At 37.7% G+C, this 19297-nt stretch overlaps 2 protein-coding genes across 2 annotated transcripts; one reads left to right on the forward strand and one right to left on the reverse strand.

Moving 5' to 3' along the window:
* Positions 1-214: 214 nt before the first annotated feature.
* parietopsin lies at positions 215-3896 on the forward strand. Its single transcript, XM_053235234.1, has one exon. The coding sequence runs from the start codon at positions 1999-2001 to the stop codon at positions 3472-3474; it is 1476 nt and encodes a 491-aa protein (XP_053091209.1). The 5' UTR covers positions 215-1998; the 3' UTR covers positions 3475-3896.
* A 1279-nt stretch (positions 3897-5175) lies between these two features.
* cax2 (cation/H+ exchanger protein 2) lies at positions 5176-19052 on the reverse strand. Its single transcript, XM_026946376.3, has 20 exons — positions 18904-19052; positions 17082-17246; positions 16844-16950; positions 16626-16734; positions 15050-15166; positions 14905-14966; positions 14456-14608; positions 14121-14306; positions 13849-13942; positions 13526-13667; positions 12632-12815; positions 12439-12538; positions 11084-11208; positions 10462-10499; positions 10264-10376; positions 9983-10128; positions 8793-8887; positions 8125-8203; positions 7546-7654; positions 5176-5979 (listed from the first exon to the last, which is right to left on the reverse strand). Exons 1-20 carry the CDS (start codon positions 18959-18961, stop codon positions 5906-5908), a joined length of 2256 nt encoding a protein of 751 aa, XP_026802177.2. The 5' UTR covers positions 18962-19052; the 3' UTR covers positions 5176-5905.
* Positions 19053-19297: the final 245 nt, after the last annotated feature.

Raw genomic sequence — 19297 nt, forward strand, 5'->3', positions numbered from 1 at the left:
TCTTATACCACAGCAAATTGTCAATGATTGCAATTATTTATTTAATAAAGAATGACATGTAGCACCTTTTATCCATTTGCAGCTGTATTTCATGTTGTGGAACTTCCAAAAACAAGTTAGTTCCTGTTATCACTTGTGTTATAGTAGCTATAAACAGTCGTTCCCTCACCAGTTTCTTATTTTTTCTCTGTCTTGAAATTAATAAAACCCCACAATCTGTCATGTTACTGAGAAACCCTCCATTCTGAAAGCTTTTCTGTGCTGGAAAATGTAGTACAAGTTAGTACAAGATACAGCTTTACTTCTGACTCTTATAAAGTGCTGACACTAGAGACTCCTTCCAAAAATGTTAAACATCCCCGAAAGTGCCTTCAATGGGCACATGAGCATCAGAACTGGACCATGGAGTAATGGAAGAAGGTGGCTGGTCTGATGAATCACGTTTTCTTTTGCATCATGTGGACAGCTCGATGTGTACATGTGCATCACTTACCTGGGGAAGAGATGGCTCCAGGATGTAGGCAGTGGAGGCAGTGTGATGCTCTGGGCAACGTTCTGCTGTGAAACTTTGTGTCCTAACATCCTCCATGTGGATGTTATTTGACACATACCACCTACCTAAACATTGTTGTAGACCAAGTACACCCCTTCATGGCAACGGTATTCTTAATGGCAGTGGCCTCTTTCAGCAAGATAATGCACCCTACCACACTGCAAACATTGTTCAGGAATGGTTTGAGGAACACAACAAAGAGTTCAAGGTGTTGACTTGGGCTCCAAATTCCCCAGATCTCAGTCCGATCGAGCATCTGTGGGATGTGCTGAACAAACAAGTCCGATCCATGGAGGCCTCACCTCACAACTTACAGGACTTAAAGGACCTGCTGCTATCGTCTATGTACCAGATACAGCAGCACACCTTCAGAGGTCTTGTGGAGTCCATGCCTCGATGGGGCAGAGCTGTTTTGGCAGCACAAATGGGACCTACACAATATTAGGCAGGTGGATTTAATGTTACGGCTGATCAGTGTATATCATTCTCCCCAGAGACTATAGCAACTATGTGAAATCATGAAAATCATGTAATATGGTTTTAGCCAAATTATCCAAAAAACATAGGAAAGTTACAAAAGAGAAATCTTTATTACTTATTATTATTATTATTATTATTATTATTATTATTATTATATGCAGCCAATGACAATATCAAAGGAAAAAAATAATAATCTAATCAAATTTACCCCCTCTGTGTGTAATTGGCTGTGCTCCAGGATGGATTTAAATGTCTGTGTGCTAACGAATCGACTTTATAAAAACAACAATTCCCCCGTGATTGTGCCCTGGCAGGGTGTTAATTGAAAAATGGTCGTGTAACGTAAGCAGTGTGGTTGTCATGGAGTTTCAGGGCTAAAGTGAAATGGTTTGCGCTTGCAGTTGCTCAAAAGACAGAAGACTCAACTGAAGATGCAACATTGCTCTGAGTTTTTTCGTTTTCACTCAATCAATATGGAAACAACAGAGATGGATTAAAAACTAAAAGCATAGCACCTACTATTGATACTTTTAATTCAAATTCAATAGGACATTAAACAATAAGAGATTTAGAAGACTGAGCCTAATTGTTGAGGTATGTTAACATTACTATATACTGTATATACTGTATATGTTTTAGGTTTTAAAAGTATTCAATGTTTAGGTAATACATGTTTTAATCTGATCATTTTACAAAAATGGAGTACCTGTTATTGACACCTGTCTGTTCACATCTACTAATTTACTTTTATGCTGCAAAATTTACTACTAATGTAAGACTTTTCTCCCCTCGACCTTTTCCTTGAGAAATATTATCACATAGCAAAAGATAAAAATGCTCAGGGTTGTACCGGAGAAGCTTCGTTATGACTAGTATTGGGTAGCCTCTTTAAGAAAAGAAAGAAAATAGAAATTGGCAATAATCGATAATAGGTGCTATGTCGATATGCTAAATGCAGTTTGGAAATGATTGGTAATTTCACTAATCCTTGGGGACAAGTGAATAAGAATACATGGCAAAATAACGTCCATGTGGCCATCTTGGTTACCAACTGTACAGTGTTGCTTGTAACATTTTTTGTGGGAATCGTGGCCAACCTTTTCGTCACATATGCTGTGTACCATCAGAAATCCCTCCAGACCTCCACCAATGCACTCTTGGTTAATCTCGCAGTCATCGACCTGCTGCGATGTGCTACTGACTGTCCGTTGCTCCTGGTTGTCGTCTTGAACGAAAAGAACACCAGAGACCTTGGGGACCTCCTCTGTGATGGCCAGGTGATGTCATTTTCCCTCAGCTGTTGTGTCCAGTTGTTCACTCTGGCAAGCATTAGCGCTGAACGACACCAGGCCGTTGCTAATCCATTTAAGACTGCTGAGCGGCGAAAACGGGTTAAGGTCTGGATCCCACTCACTTGGACTGTGGCCATCGTGGTGTCAGCTCTGTGCGTCATGTTTACAAAAGACTCCTCTGTCTATGTTCGATGTAGAGCTTTGCATTGGGATGCATTAAAGACATATGGCTCATTTGGACGTTACGTCTTGTTGCCTGTCTGGTCTGTGTGCTTGGCTCTTATCGTTGGCTTCTATTCCCGAATATTCGTCCTGGTCAGGGCACACAACAGAAAGATTTTTGACAAGGGCATTTCTGCCCCACCTTTTAAAAAAGTCCCTGAAGACAAGAAAAAAGTGCAGGAAACTGTGGAAGCCAAGGTCGCCATTGTGACTGAACCAGTGGCACTGAAAAAAATTCATGATACTCATTGCATGCAAGAAGCAAATGGGCCAGCACATGGTACAAAGTCATGTAATGGAGATCCTGAGGACCAAAAGACCTTGCCAGCTGTTGCTGAAAGTCAGTCTCTTCCTATGGACACCAAAACCTTGGATGTCAAAACAGAAGAGACACTTGAACATCCCAACCAGCAAAGTGTGACACTTGTTTCTGAACTGCACCACAACACAACTGAACTGATAGATCTGGAGAACAGTGGTGAGAATCCAGGTGATCCTCCTAAAGATGCTGAGAAACCAACCTCTGAGCAGGTTCCTCCAGCAGCAACCAACCAACAACCTGTGACACTTGTTTCAGAACTGCACAATCACACAACTGAACTGACAGATCTAAAGAATGGTGAGGAGAACCTAGGTGATCCTCCAAAAGATGATGAGAAACCAAACTCAGAGCAGGTTCCTCCAGCAGCAGATGGTGCTCAGACTGCTTCAGCAGGCCAAACCATGGATGTGATGGGAGAAGTATGCATGATGCCATCCTTCGCCAATAAGGACAGAGGCAACAAGAAGAAAGAGAGCAAGCTAGCCAAGCGTTCCGGTTACATCATTCTTACTTTCCTAGTCTTTTGGATGCCACTGATTGGGTCAGTGCTCCTGAACACCTTTCTGAACAGAAACCAGACTTGGGAAGTAAGTCTGATTCCTTAATCTGTATATGAGTTAAATATAAGCAACTAATGTGAAAGCATGATGGCTTAATATGTATACGAGTTAAATATAAGCAAACGTAAATCTGATGGCTTAGTCTGTTTATCATTTAAATATATGCAAACTAACACACAAGTCTGATGGGTTGATCTGTAAAGTAGTTAAATTTAAGCAAACTAACATTTAACTAACTTATTCACAGCAGTCAGAAATTTGAGCCTTTACTCATATATTTTTTTGATAGAATGACACTTGTTCCTTCTTAATATTCCTATTTCATAGTTCATCCAGGAGGTTGAAGTCCTTGTGGTCTCCATTGCCTGCATGACATCCCTCACCAACCCGATCATTTATGCAGTGGTGAACCCACAGTTCCGCACTGAATTCTACAGCCTAAAGGCGAGATGGAAAGCACTGTGCACAAAATCATGAGACAATTACTGCTTCATTCCAAACCATGTCAAACTTTCCTGACTATCCAAACCAGATACGTTTGTTAGGTTATTGCGGTTGTGAAACAGGTACTTCACTTGCTGCAGTGGGAGAATGTGTGCAAATTTCAATTCTATATACTATAACTTGCAGTGCAAGTGGAACTGAGATTGTTTAAAACCTGGTATCAGACCATTTCTCAATTTTCTACCTCCAGAGTTTATTGGTGTCAATGCATAAAAATACATACTCTTTTCATGTACTGGTATTTGCAGTGAAAATCTGGGAAATTGTTTTCCTTTAAAACTGGAAATAAGAAAGTTTTAGAATTTTGAACATTTTAAAACAAAGAAAAGAAGTGTTCAATAATATAAAAAAATCTATTGAAGTTATCCTCCTCTTTAATACAGTTAGGATGGTGAATATTTGGACATTGACAAAGTTATTGTTGTTTAAGGTGTCTACCATAGTATATGGTCACACTTAATGTTTTTGCTATCTCTCTGGGGTTGTTTTGATTTTTCAGCCCAGTGATTCACTGGCTTGCGTCACTGGCAGTGACAGCTCTTTGGATTTCATATTGAGAGTTAACAGCAACAGATTCCAAATGCAACACTCAAATCAACTCTTGACCTTTTATCTGCTTACTTGTAAGTGAAATAATGAGGGAGTAACACACACCTGGCCATAGAACAGCTGAGCAGCCAATTGGCCAATTACTTTTGGTCCCTTAAAAAGGGAGGGAACACATATAAAAAGTGCTTCCTACAGCGTTCACCTGATTTGGATGTAAATACCCTCAACTTAAAGCGGAAACTCTGCACTTTGAGGTCATATTCATTATTTAATTATATCCGATATACTGTGGTAGACAGCTAAAATAACAATAACTTTATCAGTGTTGAAATATTTATGGACCTGAATATACCTTCTTCACATAACACACTGTTTGCCTAAATTGAATTAAAATGTACTGGAGACACTAAATGGGCTGTATGTTGGCAATTTTCCATAAATGTAAATGGTTATGTACATAGTAATTTGTCCAAGGGTATATAATTAACGTATAATGTGATGTAGAGGATATTTTCCATAAGCAGCAGGAGGTCTTACTAAATCAATTATTATTACAGACCTCTCATGAGACAGAGGGAGAAGGAGGGGGGGATATGGAAGTAAAATGTAATAGCTCTTACATAATACTGATTTGCAAAATCGCAGCTAACAAATTTTAGACATTAATTCACCATGAAACACAAAATCATTGTTGATATTAATTTATTATACTCAATTTCATTTAATTCCAAAAGACAAAAATAATTATTCAATTTGTCACCATTACTAGTTGAATATATTAGCCTATGATTTAAAAAAACATTTAAAAAATAAAATAAATAACATAGGATAAAATATTTTAAAATAGAGATGCATATTTGTTTCCCAGCACTCTTGCACATGAGACAGAAAACACACAAAGAGTCAACATCATATTGCTTAAACAGTCTTAAGTGCAGAAGTTTTTAACCAATAACCAGTTTTACAAAACTGTACCATGAGCTGTTGGCAGCAGATTTGCACATATCTAAATAAAGTCCATGGTGCTGTATTGAAATTTCTGTTTATGAAATGCAGATCACACACACACGACACTCATGTTTAAATCTAAGCTTAATGAGTGACACAGATGCTGACAAGAATCCAGAACACTGTAACATACTGAGAGAGCCAATAACCTCACTGTCTATCATACAGAACACTTCCATCAGCTAATCCAGCACAGTGCAATGCATTGTAGGAAACAAAATCTCACTACATAACCCCAGTAACAATTTATGCAAACAAATGGTTAATTGTACCTGTGTGTAATTTTTCATTGTAATTAATTTTGTGCATCAGACAGCAGCAATTCAGAATGTAGATATGTGATGATGTATTAAGGCAGGAGCACTTTAAATGTTGATTTAGTACAGGAGAGGTGCAAATGAGAGCAGTCTTCTTATTAACAGCCTTCTGGCGAAGGAGCAAAGAAGTAGAGAGCAAGCAGGATGAGATACACGACCACGAGTGCCGTACCTGTGAAAGACAGAGAGAGACAGGTAATGTTTAGAAATCACAGTGAAACTCTTCATGCACAAAGGCGTTGGATCAGTTATTAGATTGCAGAGATGTGGAGCAAATTCTATTCACAGCAAGGCTTCAGATGGCTGTCAGAATCTGACAAGATCTGATTATTTGCTTTTGGGTTTGGATATTACGTTTCAAATATCTTGGTTGGGTTCAAATTTGATGTTTGGATTCATATTTTAGTTTCTTTAACAGATGAGGTACAGTTAAATTGATGAGTGTGACACATTCATACATTTTGGGTGGATGCCAAATAGCAGTAGGAGTGGTGCTGGTATTCATTTATTTATTTATTTAAGGACTTCCATCCAATCTTGCAATATTAATATCTTTAATCTTTATCTCTCTTCTTTTTCTCGTCCTGCAGTAAACCTCTGGTACTTCATCAGCTGTCACCTCAATACCTCTATGCTCAAATTGTAGTTAATTAGTAGCTTTCAATCAGAAATTAGAAAAAAAGGATGATCCCTATTGATTAACCCTGTTTCTCACCATAGCAGCTGGTATCCAATAAAATGTGATTAAACAAACTAAGGGACACATTTGTTTGATTATTATGGAGGAATCATAATGACTTAAATGACCTTTTGTGAAAATCATTACAGTGCAATTACTGTGCAAAGAAATGTTATTTGACAGCTATATAAGATGTGCTGTATGTTACCCATCCACAAATAAGCATTTGGAAGTGCAGACAATATTTCAGGGGAGTCCAAACCCTGCATTTACTATTATATTAGTTTTTACTACTTTCAATATGCAAAATTTGCATATTTCTATAACCTGATGAGGTTTTGTGTCACTTCTTGTGTCTTGACATTTCTTTCTGAAATACCAAGCAATTTCTAATTCAGTATAATTGAGTAAAATTGTAAGTTTTGGGTGATATTACCATTGTGATATGGCACACTAGTGTCACTGATACTATCGTTGACCTTTAGTTCATTTTATAACATGTGTGAAAGACGTGTGATAAACCAGTGCCATGCTTCAAGCAAGTACAATTTAGTGCAATCAAAAGGAAAGTCAAGAGGTTTAGATATCATTTGAAGTTTTAACAATCAGAAGAAAGAACCTGTGGAGGTTAGTGTCATTTTGGATGACGTGTTTGGATGATGTGTTCGGTCACTGGTCTTTGGTCATGTTTGCACAGAAGTTTGTTGCATTTTAGTCAGGTTCAGATTCAAAAGTTTGTGCTGTGGGTCAGTGCTTTAGGTTTTGGTCAGGTTGCTTTCAAAATTTCAGACTTGATTCAAGCTTAGAAAAATCCCTACTCTACAATAAGGTAGCAATTAGTAGCATGTAATCTCATAACCATAGTATTTTAATATTAAAAATGATGACATAGTAGGCAGGACGGAATGGAGTTTGTGTATACACAAAAATGCAACATAAACCAAATCCTAGAGTGTGTACTATCAAAATAATAGGGATCACCATTTTATTTCTTTCCTTGTGGCAAAGGTAGATCAATGAACAGATTATACCGTATGACCCACGTTTGTTAACTCTTACCTTGAAAGTAATCAGACTTTCCGTCCATGAAGATGTAGTTGACGAGGATGACGCTGAAGATGCTGGCCCACAGATGCAGGTCACTGAAGATGAGCACAAAGCCAACATCCTATAAAAAATAATTCAAATAAATAAATTAATAATAATAATAATTTGACACCCTAAACTCTATAGCGTTCTTCACTGATACTTTCATTAAAAAACTTACAATAATGTCATGGTGTCAGTGCTATTGATTCATTTTAACTTAAATTTGCAATCATACAGTTTTATATATTTCTCCATGAGGTCTAACAATTTCTTTTGGACATCAATATTTTCAGGTTTCCCTTCAAACTGAAAAATAAAGCCAGGCTGTTAGATATTTCTTTCATCCAAATACTAAAAAGTTTCTCTGTACTTTTTCATAAAACAGCTGTGGCATGTTTTGTTTATAAAAGACAGAAGAAATGAGCTTTTTTTACATTCTGTTGGGCATCATGCCCAATTTATGAATAATCAGTTCCTTATATTTAGTCAGAGTAAATTAATATGACATACTGAGGCATCTGTATTAGTGTGGTTTCCACAGTGACTTACGTAAAAGACATTGAACAGGATCAGTATGGGGATCTGAATCATGCACACCTGAACAGCAATGCAGCTCCCGACCTCTAAACTGCAAAACACAACCGCACAGCAGTGAGATGGTTACACAGAGCAGACGAACATCACTGGCCATTTTATCAGGTACACATACAGTGCCTTGAATTAGTATTCACCGCCTCTTGAACATTTCCACATATTATAGTGTTACAAGATGGAACTAATCATTGCTGGGGTTTTTGTGTACACTGTGTACACTTACTAGTCACTTTATTAAATACCCCTCCCATATTAGTCTACTGTATTTTAGTCATCTTTTTCATTGCACAAGCATGTTAATCACTGTCTGGTGTTTTCACCACACAACCACTGGAGGACTGTTTTTATAATCCAGCAGTGACGCTGAGGTGCCACACACACACAAAATAACTGTTTAGCACTGGTCCTGTGTTGGTTGTTTGGGGCTGACAAGAGCTGTACCTATTAGGTGTACCTAATAAACTGGCAAATTAGTGATGTAATTAAAATGGCAAACTTGTGGTACATGGAAACAAATTAGAAATTAGATGTGTGCATGATTAGAAGAGGAACACCAACATCCAACTGTTACACAATAGCTGTACACTATTTAACATGTACTTGTGTTTGAGGAAGAGACTCACCTCAAGCTGATATTATTCTGAAGAGCAAACTGTATACCATTGACTATCTCTGGTATTTCAGGAACCATGGCCAAAACTGTCACACCTATAAAGTACTAAGACACCAGCAGAGGGATCCAATTAAGATGAAGACAAACATTAAAAAAAAACAGGAAAAACAGTGCTGATTGTGTGTACATGCCTAAGATATAGTCTTTGCGTGTTCTAGTTTGGATGAAGGCTGTGCTGTGTGTGTGTGTGTGTGAATGTAGTACATGCCTGATGGTCCACTTGCAAGTTCACTACGCTACATCCTATGCATTGTAATGAGTGACAGCACTGTGACTTCATGCAAATGAGCAGAGCTTTTGCATTGTGTTTATTAAGCGAGTATAGATATAATTCAAGCAAAAAGATTTTGTACCCCATTTTCTCCCAAATATTTGTCATTTGCAAATTCCTGTCTGCTAGCTAGCATGCTGCGTCACTCAGTGGAAAGAGCTATCTGCCCTCTTCCACATACATGAGGTCACAGTCGCCTATACCAGAGCTCAAAGTCTTGAGGGGGGAAAGAATGTAACGTCATCCCTCCCACCCATACAGCCAGTTTTGCTCTCTCCGCTGCGCCACTCTGGAGCCCATATGAAAATTAGTAATTTGGCGCTAAATATATAATAGAACATTTTTACTGTGTCACTGATGTCACTTATTTGTGTGTTTATTAAAAAATCACCATTTAAATTCATATTCATATGAAACCTTTTAGGTTGTCAAAGGCAGCTATCTATTTTTCAAATAAGAGCAAGTGGGCAGGCCAACTGGACGCCTGAAACGCATAATGATTAAATAAAACACAGAGTTTATCCTCTATTATCTATTGCTTAATTTTGGCAAATGAAAATACAAAAAGCAAACAATGTATCATAGTTATTATATTGCTTACATTCCTGATGAGGTGTTCGATATGGTTCCGTGTTGTAAACTTGATCTCATAACAAATGTTATAGAAATTCTAATCAGACCCGGTTTGGTTGAATGATATTAACATATTTGCAAGTGGATTGTGTACTGCATGTACTGTGAGAGTTTTGGGTGGCTCAGGATAGAGTTAAAGTAAAGAGTTAAAGTTGTGTGTGTGTGTGTGTGTGTGTGTGTGTGTGTGTGTGTGTGTGTGTTGGGGGGGGGGGGGGGGGGGGTGTTGCAGTACATGCCTGGGAGATGTTGGGGTGGCTCAGTATGGGCTGGATGTGCTCTGTGATGAGGTCAGCGCAGGCGGACATGAGCACTGTGGCGATGATCATGATGAGCAGAGCTCTCCAGCGAGACCAGTGCACCACTGCACCTAGATGACCCGCTGCTACTCACACACACACAAACACACACACAAAACAGCCTTTCAATAATGCATGTGCATTGTTAAAACCTAAAATCTATGTTTTTCAAAGCGCTCGTTCAGTGTTTTCTCTTGTTGTTGGTGTAGGTGAAACCTCACCACTTCCATCACCAACATGAATGTCATAGATGTGTGAATGAGTCTTCAGAGTGAACAGAAGGCCGATGATGTAGGACACCGGCAGCAGAACTGACACTGTGTACACCAGGGGTCTGTGAGACAGCAAGGATAAATCCACTGCTTAATCCCAAGGTGCTTTAGGAATAACGTGAACTGAGCTAAAAATAAATGACTTACTCTATATGGCTATGAAACAGGCTGTAGTTGTTTTCGCTCTGAAGAAACAGAGAGGGAATTAAACAGAGGATTAACAAAGTAAGAAGCTAACATAATACTAAAGGACACAAATTACAAGCAGATTCATACACTGGGTTGCCAGTTCAGAAAGAAATGACACAACGGCTAAATCCCACTGGCACCTCTAGCAATGGGTTAATGAATGGCATTGTGGGTAATGTAGGAAACTGTTAACCAAAGTGAAAATGGAGCAATAATTTAATATACTGTATATATACTCAGAATTTCATTATAAAATAAATCATGGACACCACTGAAGATTACATGTTAATTATAAAGATTAATAAGTCATTCAGGCTGGATTTTTCCTTTAAAGGAAAGGTACCACCTTTGGACAACTGTTGAACAGATATTATTTGAGTGGTGGTATATTCTGAGCGCAACAGTGACACTGACACAGTGGTGGTGTGTGGTGCTGATACAAGTGTATAAGGTGCAGCAGCGCTGTTCTTACTCTTTTAGGCACTGTTTACACCTACTGGCTAATAATCGTACACAGCAGGGCAGAGTGAAACAGAATTATAAGAAGGGCATAAATGAGCTGTGTGTGAAAGTGTCTCACCAGGTCGTAGTGGCAGTTCCTACAGGTGAAAGTCCAATTCCTACCGTTGGTCCCAGTGGAGTTAGTGCAGTTTGTACACACCAGATTCCCATAGGCTTTAGAGAAGAGTGTGGGAGCAAACACACCTACCACAGAAAGATATACGGCTTAATTAAAGTGGCAGTAATCACAATAAATGATGAAAGTATGGTTTCATGTTTTTCTCATGTGCTGTCGGATGTAAATATTGTAATCACAAATGGAGGCTACGGAAACAATTTTGATACCCAAGTTTCCAAATTGTTACCCTCTTTGACCTTAAGTAAGTGGGCCGTAAATGCAAAACGCATTGACAAACCAAAAACACAGTGGCAACTCAGAAACATAACAGCAAAACCAAAAGCACAACTTCAAAATCAATAACACATCAACATTAACTTAAAACAGTAAGGGGAGGTCCTTAATGAACATCAGATGCTCATTGCTGATTGGACATGGAGTATGACTATCACAAAGAAAAAGAATAGAACTTTTTCAGTCTCTCATATAGTTAGCCTAATGAAAATGATTTTATGTGAAGTTACTTACTTGTGTTAGTATAGACAGGAGTAATTCTTTCTTCTGAATAACCTGGCTTCATGTAGGAGAGTTTTCAGCATTAGCTTACTCATATTGATGCCTAGCGAAGTTGACAGCATATCTAAAATAACATCATATGAATACCCTTCATATAAGCATGTATAAAAGAATCAGTAGATTCATTCTGGCTCATATTTGCTGTCATAATTACTGTAAACATCCTCCAAATCTCTGTGCTCTGCCGTCTCTCAGACTGACGCACACTGTAGCCAATCAGCAACGAGCATGTGATGTTCAATAAGGACCTACTCTTTCTTTTTTAACTGTTGTGCTTTCATATTTGTTATGATGTTTTTGGTTTGTTAATGTGTTTTGTACTTACAGTACACCGTACTGGTAGAAAGGAAGGTTTCAGTGTCCAAGAGCAGTTAATTCTTTATTCTTGTAAATACAGATTTATTATTCTTCCATACATACATACTGCCTTACATCTCCAGTAAAAATGTTAGGAAGACACCAAAGCAGCTCAAAGTAGCTAACTAGCTAAATATGTCTAAACAGTGTTTAAAAACCAGAGCAATGCTGTTACACATTTAAATGTAAAGACTTGTAATGATTACTTTTACTTGGGAACCTAATGGGAAATATACAGTATATGACCTTACTGAGGAGGATGAGGCAGCATAGGAAATCAGTGTAAGAAGTGGTGTTTGTTATCACTGAAGACAACTGTGTAATGTGTAATGAGTGAATGAGTGAGAGTGAGAGAGAGAGAGAGAAACAGAAGGAGTGCTCACCCCCGACAGATATGAAAAGTAAAGAGGAGCTGACTCCAGCTGAGCGGCTATTAAACCTCTGCTCCCTGTGTTTCAGCCCTCCGATAATCATACAGATCCCCTTAGCATTATTTGAGAGAGAGAGAGGGAGAGAGTAAGAGGAACATCAAAGACTGCACTCTATATGGGGATGCGTTTGGACTGAATCACGTACCGGGATGAACAGAATGCATCCGAGCAATGTCCCGGTCAATGCTGCTTTCACAATGTCCTGTAGGCAGTTGTTGCCCTGGTAATGACCCCTAATCAAGGCCGTGATGTAAAAGGTAAGCTCGGTGATAGAGCCGAACGAGGCATTGACCACTGCACCGACTGCAAAGTTACTCTGAGCTGATATACTGCAGACAAACACAGGCAGAGACAAAGAAAGCATTGTTTTAGGTCAGTTTCACAAAAATGAATATCCAGATGTTAATGATGTTCATATAAATAAAGTTGGTGAGAAGAAAAGAAAAATGAATGAGAATGTGAATACAAATTTTAAAATAATCAGTACTTGGCATGAGCCAAAAAGGCAGCAGTTCTCTTAGATACACTGTCATGCAGTTTTATGAGTAAATTTGCTAAAAAAATGTTTTTTTTTTCCTGAGAATATTCAAAAATCTGCCACGGTTCTTCTTTGGCAGACTTTGGCTCTGACTTGCTTCTGTGCATGTAGGTAAAATCCCACAATGCATCCATGATGGTTTTATTAAAAATGCAGTCTGTTACTTAATATGTTACTTATTTTATAACTTACAACAATTTCCCTGTAAGATTTAATCTTTTGGAAATCTAAAATTTGCACTTTTATAATGATGCTAATGCAGAAGATATAAAATAAAATAAAATAATAAAGAAATATATAAATGTTATAGTATACATAATACTGTATATTGTATTTTATAAAAATATATAAATAAATTGTATACCCTAAAGAAAAAAATTCTATAACCTCTATAAAAATGATTTAGAGCATATATTTATATAAACCTTGTTTTATATATAAGGAGCTGCCTAAGACTTTTGCACAGAATGTGTAAAAGTGTGTGTATGTGTGTTTGCTCACCTGGCTATGCCCATTCCAATATAGTAGGACAACGGGATTAGTGAACCTATTGCAGTAGTGAACTTAACCTCGGCACTGACAAAGTGGTTGCCCTGGTCCACATAGCCAATCACCAGAGAAACAATGACCAAAGGGAGGAGATCTAGAAACAGTTATCTAAGGAAGCCCACAGGGAAATGTGACAACCAACACTAGATTAAAAGTTTTAAAAAATTATTCGTCTTTCCACAGAATTCACTGAATGTAACATGTAAGCACCATCCATGCGCAGCAAGCTTCCTTCCAATCCACGCCACTTCTACTTGCTTAATTTAGAAGGATACTGACGGCAAAAACATTGATTCCATCAACCGTGTACTTGTAGTAGTAGATATTCACTGCATGGTAGCAACACAGAATGGCTCGACCTTCGCCTTCCTGAGATTTTAATTAAAAAAAAAATAAAAGCCAAGTTAGCATATCTGTCCTTTACTAAGTATGAAAATAAGTCACAACTCAACTCTATATATATATATATATATACATATATACATAGTATGTTACCTTCTATTACACTATGAAGCACTGCAAAATGTAAATTTTTATGAAGTCTCACCCCAGTGGCATCATTTATGAGAACTTGCTCAGGGGGCATTAGCAAGACATTGCTCAGGGTTCGGATACTCATTTTGGCCACAGGGATAGTGACGACCAAGAGCCAGGAGAGTATACACAATATGCCATGAGCCAAAACCAGAGGAGGGTATCCCAGCAGCACCCACACATACACACTCAGATGATTCTGGAAATCAAAACATGATTCTGATGAAACATGATGATGATCCTTGAAAGTTAATAGCAACAGTTACAGGTAGGGCCAGGTAGTACAAGCTAGAGGTCTATACAGAAATCTTTGTGTTAATCTTGACTCTTTATTAACTGGTACTCTACCCAGTAGAGCTGCCGTGGAGGCCTGGATGATTCCTCCCTGTCCTCCACCGCTGTGGTGGGCCTCAGGAGGGGGGAGGCTGCCTTCCCTTCATCCCCTTCACCTAGTAAATCATTGCGGAGTTTCACAGTGACATTTGAGAGTGGACCACTCATCTGAGAGAAGAGACAGAGAAGCTCAGCTCTGACATTCTGACAGACTGTATGTTCTGTACTGACATGTTCTACTGTATGTTCAATTCTATCAGTGAGTCAAAAAACACAGAGATAAGCAGAGATAAATTCATGCCTGATTTTCATACTGTGATTTTCATAGTATGTAGGGCATTAAATGCTTTCAGTAAAATATATTAGCACCTATCTATGGCTGTCCTCACTTAAAATGATGTGAAAATGTTACTCTCAAAAGAAAACATACAGAGTAATGATGTAATGATTATAAAAAGTTTAACCTTCTGTATTTTTTTTCCAAATGGCCACAGAAAGTAACAGGACAGTCTGAAGCACAAAAGACCTAAAAAAAAAAAGTAAAACCTAGTTTAAAAAAGATGAACAAGGTTTAGAGGCTGTAATGACACTGTTATAAACACAGATTACCATGAGGAGCGCCAATAATGGTGATGTACATCATGATACCAATGAGAAGGTACACCAGAGAGATCCACCAACCGAATAAAAATATATACAACACATTGCCACATGTACATAAAGAGCCTGATGAAACAGAGAGAGGAGCAGAAGAAAACAGAGAGATTATTTAAAAAAACACACACACAATGGTATAATAAAAAAAAATCTAATATCTACATTTTATGTTAAATGTATTTATTTCTTTAAATAAATAATCTTATTTATATTTATGTTGTTTAATGATTTTGAGTTAATCTGACCTGTGTTTGATATTTTTCAACGAGACAATGCTTGGTTTAAATGATGCTGAATGTGCTTGACCTTTGTTTTGTGTTTATTAATAGTAAGTGAGTCCAATCTGTACATTTTTAATGATTTCGATTGAGTCTGACATGAATTTCAGTTAATTTAATGTCAGTGAGTAAGTCCGTTCTGCGTTTGGTTTAATGACATTTAGTGAGTCCGGCTTGTGTTTGGTTTAATAAGTTTGAGTGAGACTAAACTGTGTTTGGTTTAATATCATTTACTGAGTTTGTCCTGTGTTTGGTTTAATCTAGTTGATTGAGTCAAACCTAATAATTCTTACTGAGACTAAACTGTGTTAGGTTTAATATCGTTTAGTGAGTCTGTCCTGTGTTTGGTTTAATAATTTTGAGTGAGTCTGTCCTGTGTTTGGTTTAATAATTTTGAGTGGGACTGTCCTGTGTTTGGTTTAATAATTTTGAGTAAGTTTGCCTGTGTTTGCTTTAATAATTTTGAGTGAGTCTGTCCTGTGTTTGGTTTAATAATTTTGAGTGATTGTGTCCTGTGTTTGGTTTAATAATTTTGAGTGATTGTGTCCTGTGTTTGGTTTAATAATTTTGAGTAAGTTTGCCTGTGTTTGGATTAATATCATGTACTGAGTCTGTCCTGTGTTCAGTTTGGTTTAATCCAGTTTAACTTAATCATTCTAAGTGTGTCTAAACTATGTTTGGTTTAATAAATTTGAGTCTGTCCTGTGTTTCATTTAATAATTTTAAGTGCGTCTAAACTGTGTGTGGTTTAATGTAATTTAGTGAATCTCACCTGTGTTTGGTTTAATAATTTTGAGTATATCCTGTGTTTGATATAATATAATTTAGTGATTCTGTCCTGTGTTTGGATTAATAATTTTGAGTAAGTTTGCCTGTGTTTGGTTTAATAATTCTAAGTGAGTCTAAATTGTGGTTTAATCTTATTGAGTGTGTCTAAACTGTGTTTGGTTTAACACCAATTTGTGAGTCTAACCTGTGTTTGGTTTAATGATATTGACTGAATCTAAACTGTGTTTGCTTTAATATACTTTAGTGAGTCTACCACGTGTTTGGTTTAATAATTTTGAGTGAGTCTGTCCTGTGTTTGGTTTAATAATTTTGAGTGAGTCTGTCCTGTGTTTGGTTTAATAATTTTGAGTGAGCCTAAACTCTGGTTTAATATCCTTTAGTGAGTCTGACCTGTGTTTGGTTTAATAATTTTGAGTGAATCTAACCTGTGTTTGGTTTAATATCATTTTCATGAGTCTGACCTATGTTTGGTTTAATGACGTTGAGTTCTGAGTAGAGCTCCTTCACAACGTCTGATCTGTCCTCAAAGGGTCGTTCAGTCACATGGCTTTTCCATTTTCTGAATCCAAACTTCACATGGAGGAAACACACAAACACAAAAATGCATTTAAGAACTGAAACCAGGTCAGTGGGTGTTTACAGAAACTAACACTCATTAGTCCTGAATTAAACCACCTACCTTGTAATTATTGGCAAGTTTTTGTGCTTCCACTTCATTTTCGGCACTTATAGTGGTCTTAGCACAGGTTACTTCCCATGTTTCATTAGCTGTGGGTGTGCTATGTCCTACAAACAGAGAGTAAAAGTGGAAAATGACCATAAACAAACATAATAATATACTGTATAGTAAAGTAAAGACTTTATACTAAAGACTTTTTACTTCCTATAAAACTACAAAAATTGTAATACGTGCCCACCTTTGTTTGTGTGTTTGTGTGTGTAAGGGCAGGAAGGCAAATGCAGGTGACAGTCAGTGGTACTGACTTGCTGTTCATTTCCAGACACATGTTCACAACAGGAGCCGGAGGGATAACCACTAACACCAGTATAAGCTCTGAAACTACCATGGTCCCATGAAAGCTCTGAGGTCAGGTAAAGAAAAATAAGAAACAAACACACACATCTAAACAACCACAACTATTATGGATATTACCTTAATCAGTTTGACAAAAAGACTCTTGTAGTTCAATCCTCAAATAAGTTCTAATAATAGACAAATACAATCTACTTAAATAACACACAGCCAGTTAATTATTTTCTTTCAGATGTGGGCTAAAGTCTTTGTGACTCATGCCATAATCAAACAAATGTTTAACAAATAATCACAGAACCTTGTGAAAGAATTGCAGCGACACGGACGCAGGAAGGCCTTTTACATTGGGGGTGCTAGAATTTTAAGCAGCGATATCTATATTATTATTATTATTATTATTATTATTATTATAGTAGTTACAGTTAAAGATTCAATTCATATTCGTTTATATAGAGCTTTTAACAATGGGCATTGTCAAAAAGCAGCTTTGCAGAAATCCGGATATAGATTTAAATTTATCCCTAATAAGCAAGCCAGAGGTGATGGTGGCAATGAAATACTCCCTGAGACAAAATGAGGAAGAAATCTTGAGTGGTACCAGACTCAGAAGGGAACTCTTCCTCTTCTGGGTGACACCAGATAGTGTGATTGTAAATCATTTCTCTTTCATCACTGCATATTGTAGAGTCAAGCAGTGCTAAGTGTGTTGAAAGGAATGTGAGTATGAGCATCTGAGTCATTTCTGAGTTCATTACAATTTTAACTTTAAGTCTATAGTATCAAAGTCAAGTTGTTGAGCGTTGAATGATGGAGACTTGAGTGTAAACTGTTTTCAGCAAGAACAGTCTTTAGGCTGTTCAAATAAGAATTTCCACAGCCATCTTTAGAGATACATAAAGCTGGAATAGCTACAAAATTGTTTTTTTTTTTACAGTTTTTCAACATTTAAATCCAGATTAGAAATCCAGAAATCCAGGAAATTTCACAGCACACATGCACAATGTGGTCTGAGACGAACTGCTGTCCCATCCAGGGTGTATTCCTAACTCACACCCAGTGATTTCATGATAAGCTCTTGACACACCATGACCCAGACCAGAATGAAGCAATTACTTAAGATGAATGAATGGATGAATGGATGGATGGATGGATGGATGCTTTGTACATGTTCGTCACACATAACCAAGGCTGACTGAACAGCTCAAATACCGATCCTGTATGTTATTGCTTATACCACCACCATCACCACCCTTTCACTTCTCTTTATTTAGGGTGCCTCATGTTTACAGGTGCCACATAAGGGGAACTGTGACCAGACCAGAGGTTTCAGAGCTCTTTCAAAAAAAGAGAAGTGTGCAATAAAACACTAAACCTCACAACAGTCAAGGCATTGTGAAATTACAGCATATATTTCATATTCATATATATTCATCTGCAAGATGTGGTATGCAAAAATGCACAAAAAGCAAACAGTACAGCAAGTGCAGAGAGCATACTAGCTTACTAAACAGCAGGTGAGAATAGTATGCTAGACTGTAGGTTTGCATAGTTAACAGGTGCGCACTATTTTGTACACTACAGTGTAGTAGTGGAGTTTGTCGTTTGGGACGCGGCCACAGTTAAAGCCAACAGCGATAACGTCGTCATTCCACAGATTATAACTTAAACAGAAAATGCTTTTCGTTAAAAAATAATAATAATGATACCTTCATTGTCGTGGTCGGTGTTAGCTGGTCTTCTTCGGCTTTCTGTACGAGTGGACATTACAGCTCCTGAGCTACACTAACAAAGCTCATGTGATTGCAGCACTGCTGAGCTGCCCGCCGGCTGACAGCGTCAGACTGGGGCTTGTGGGAAATGTATTTCCTACATGCACGTTCACTCGTCCCTTTTTCGCTTTTGTAACGCCCAGCTACCATATAGTTGGTTCTATATCGCATAAAAAATTGCATAATCTCTCAATAGGGTTCAGTCAGTAATTGTTTACTTACATTCATTCATTCATTTATTCATCTTCAGTAACCCTTCCTGGTCAAGGTCACACTGGATCCAGAACCTTTCCCAGGACCACAGGTCTCAAGACGGGAATACACCCAAGAT

Source organism: Pangasianodon hypophthalmus, chromosome 7 (genome assembly GCF_027358585.1).
Source record: "Pangasianodon hypophthalmus isolate fPanHyp1 chromosome 7, fPanHyp1.pri, whole genome shotgun sequence".
In the NCBI taxonomy this organism is placed as follows: Eukaryota; Metazoa; Chordata; class Actinopteri; order Siluriformes; family Pangasiidae; genus Pangasianodon; species Pangasianodon hypophthalmus.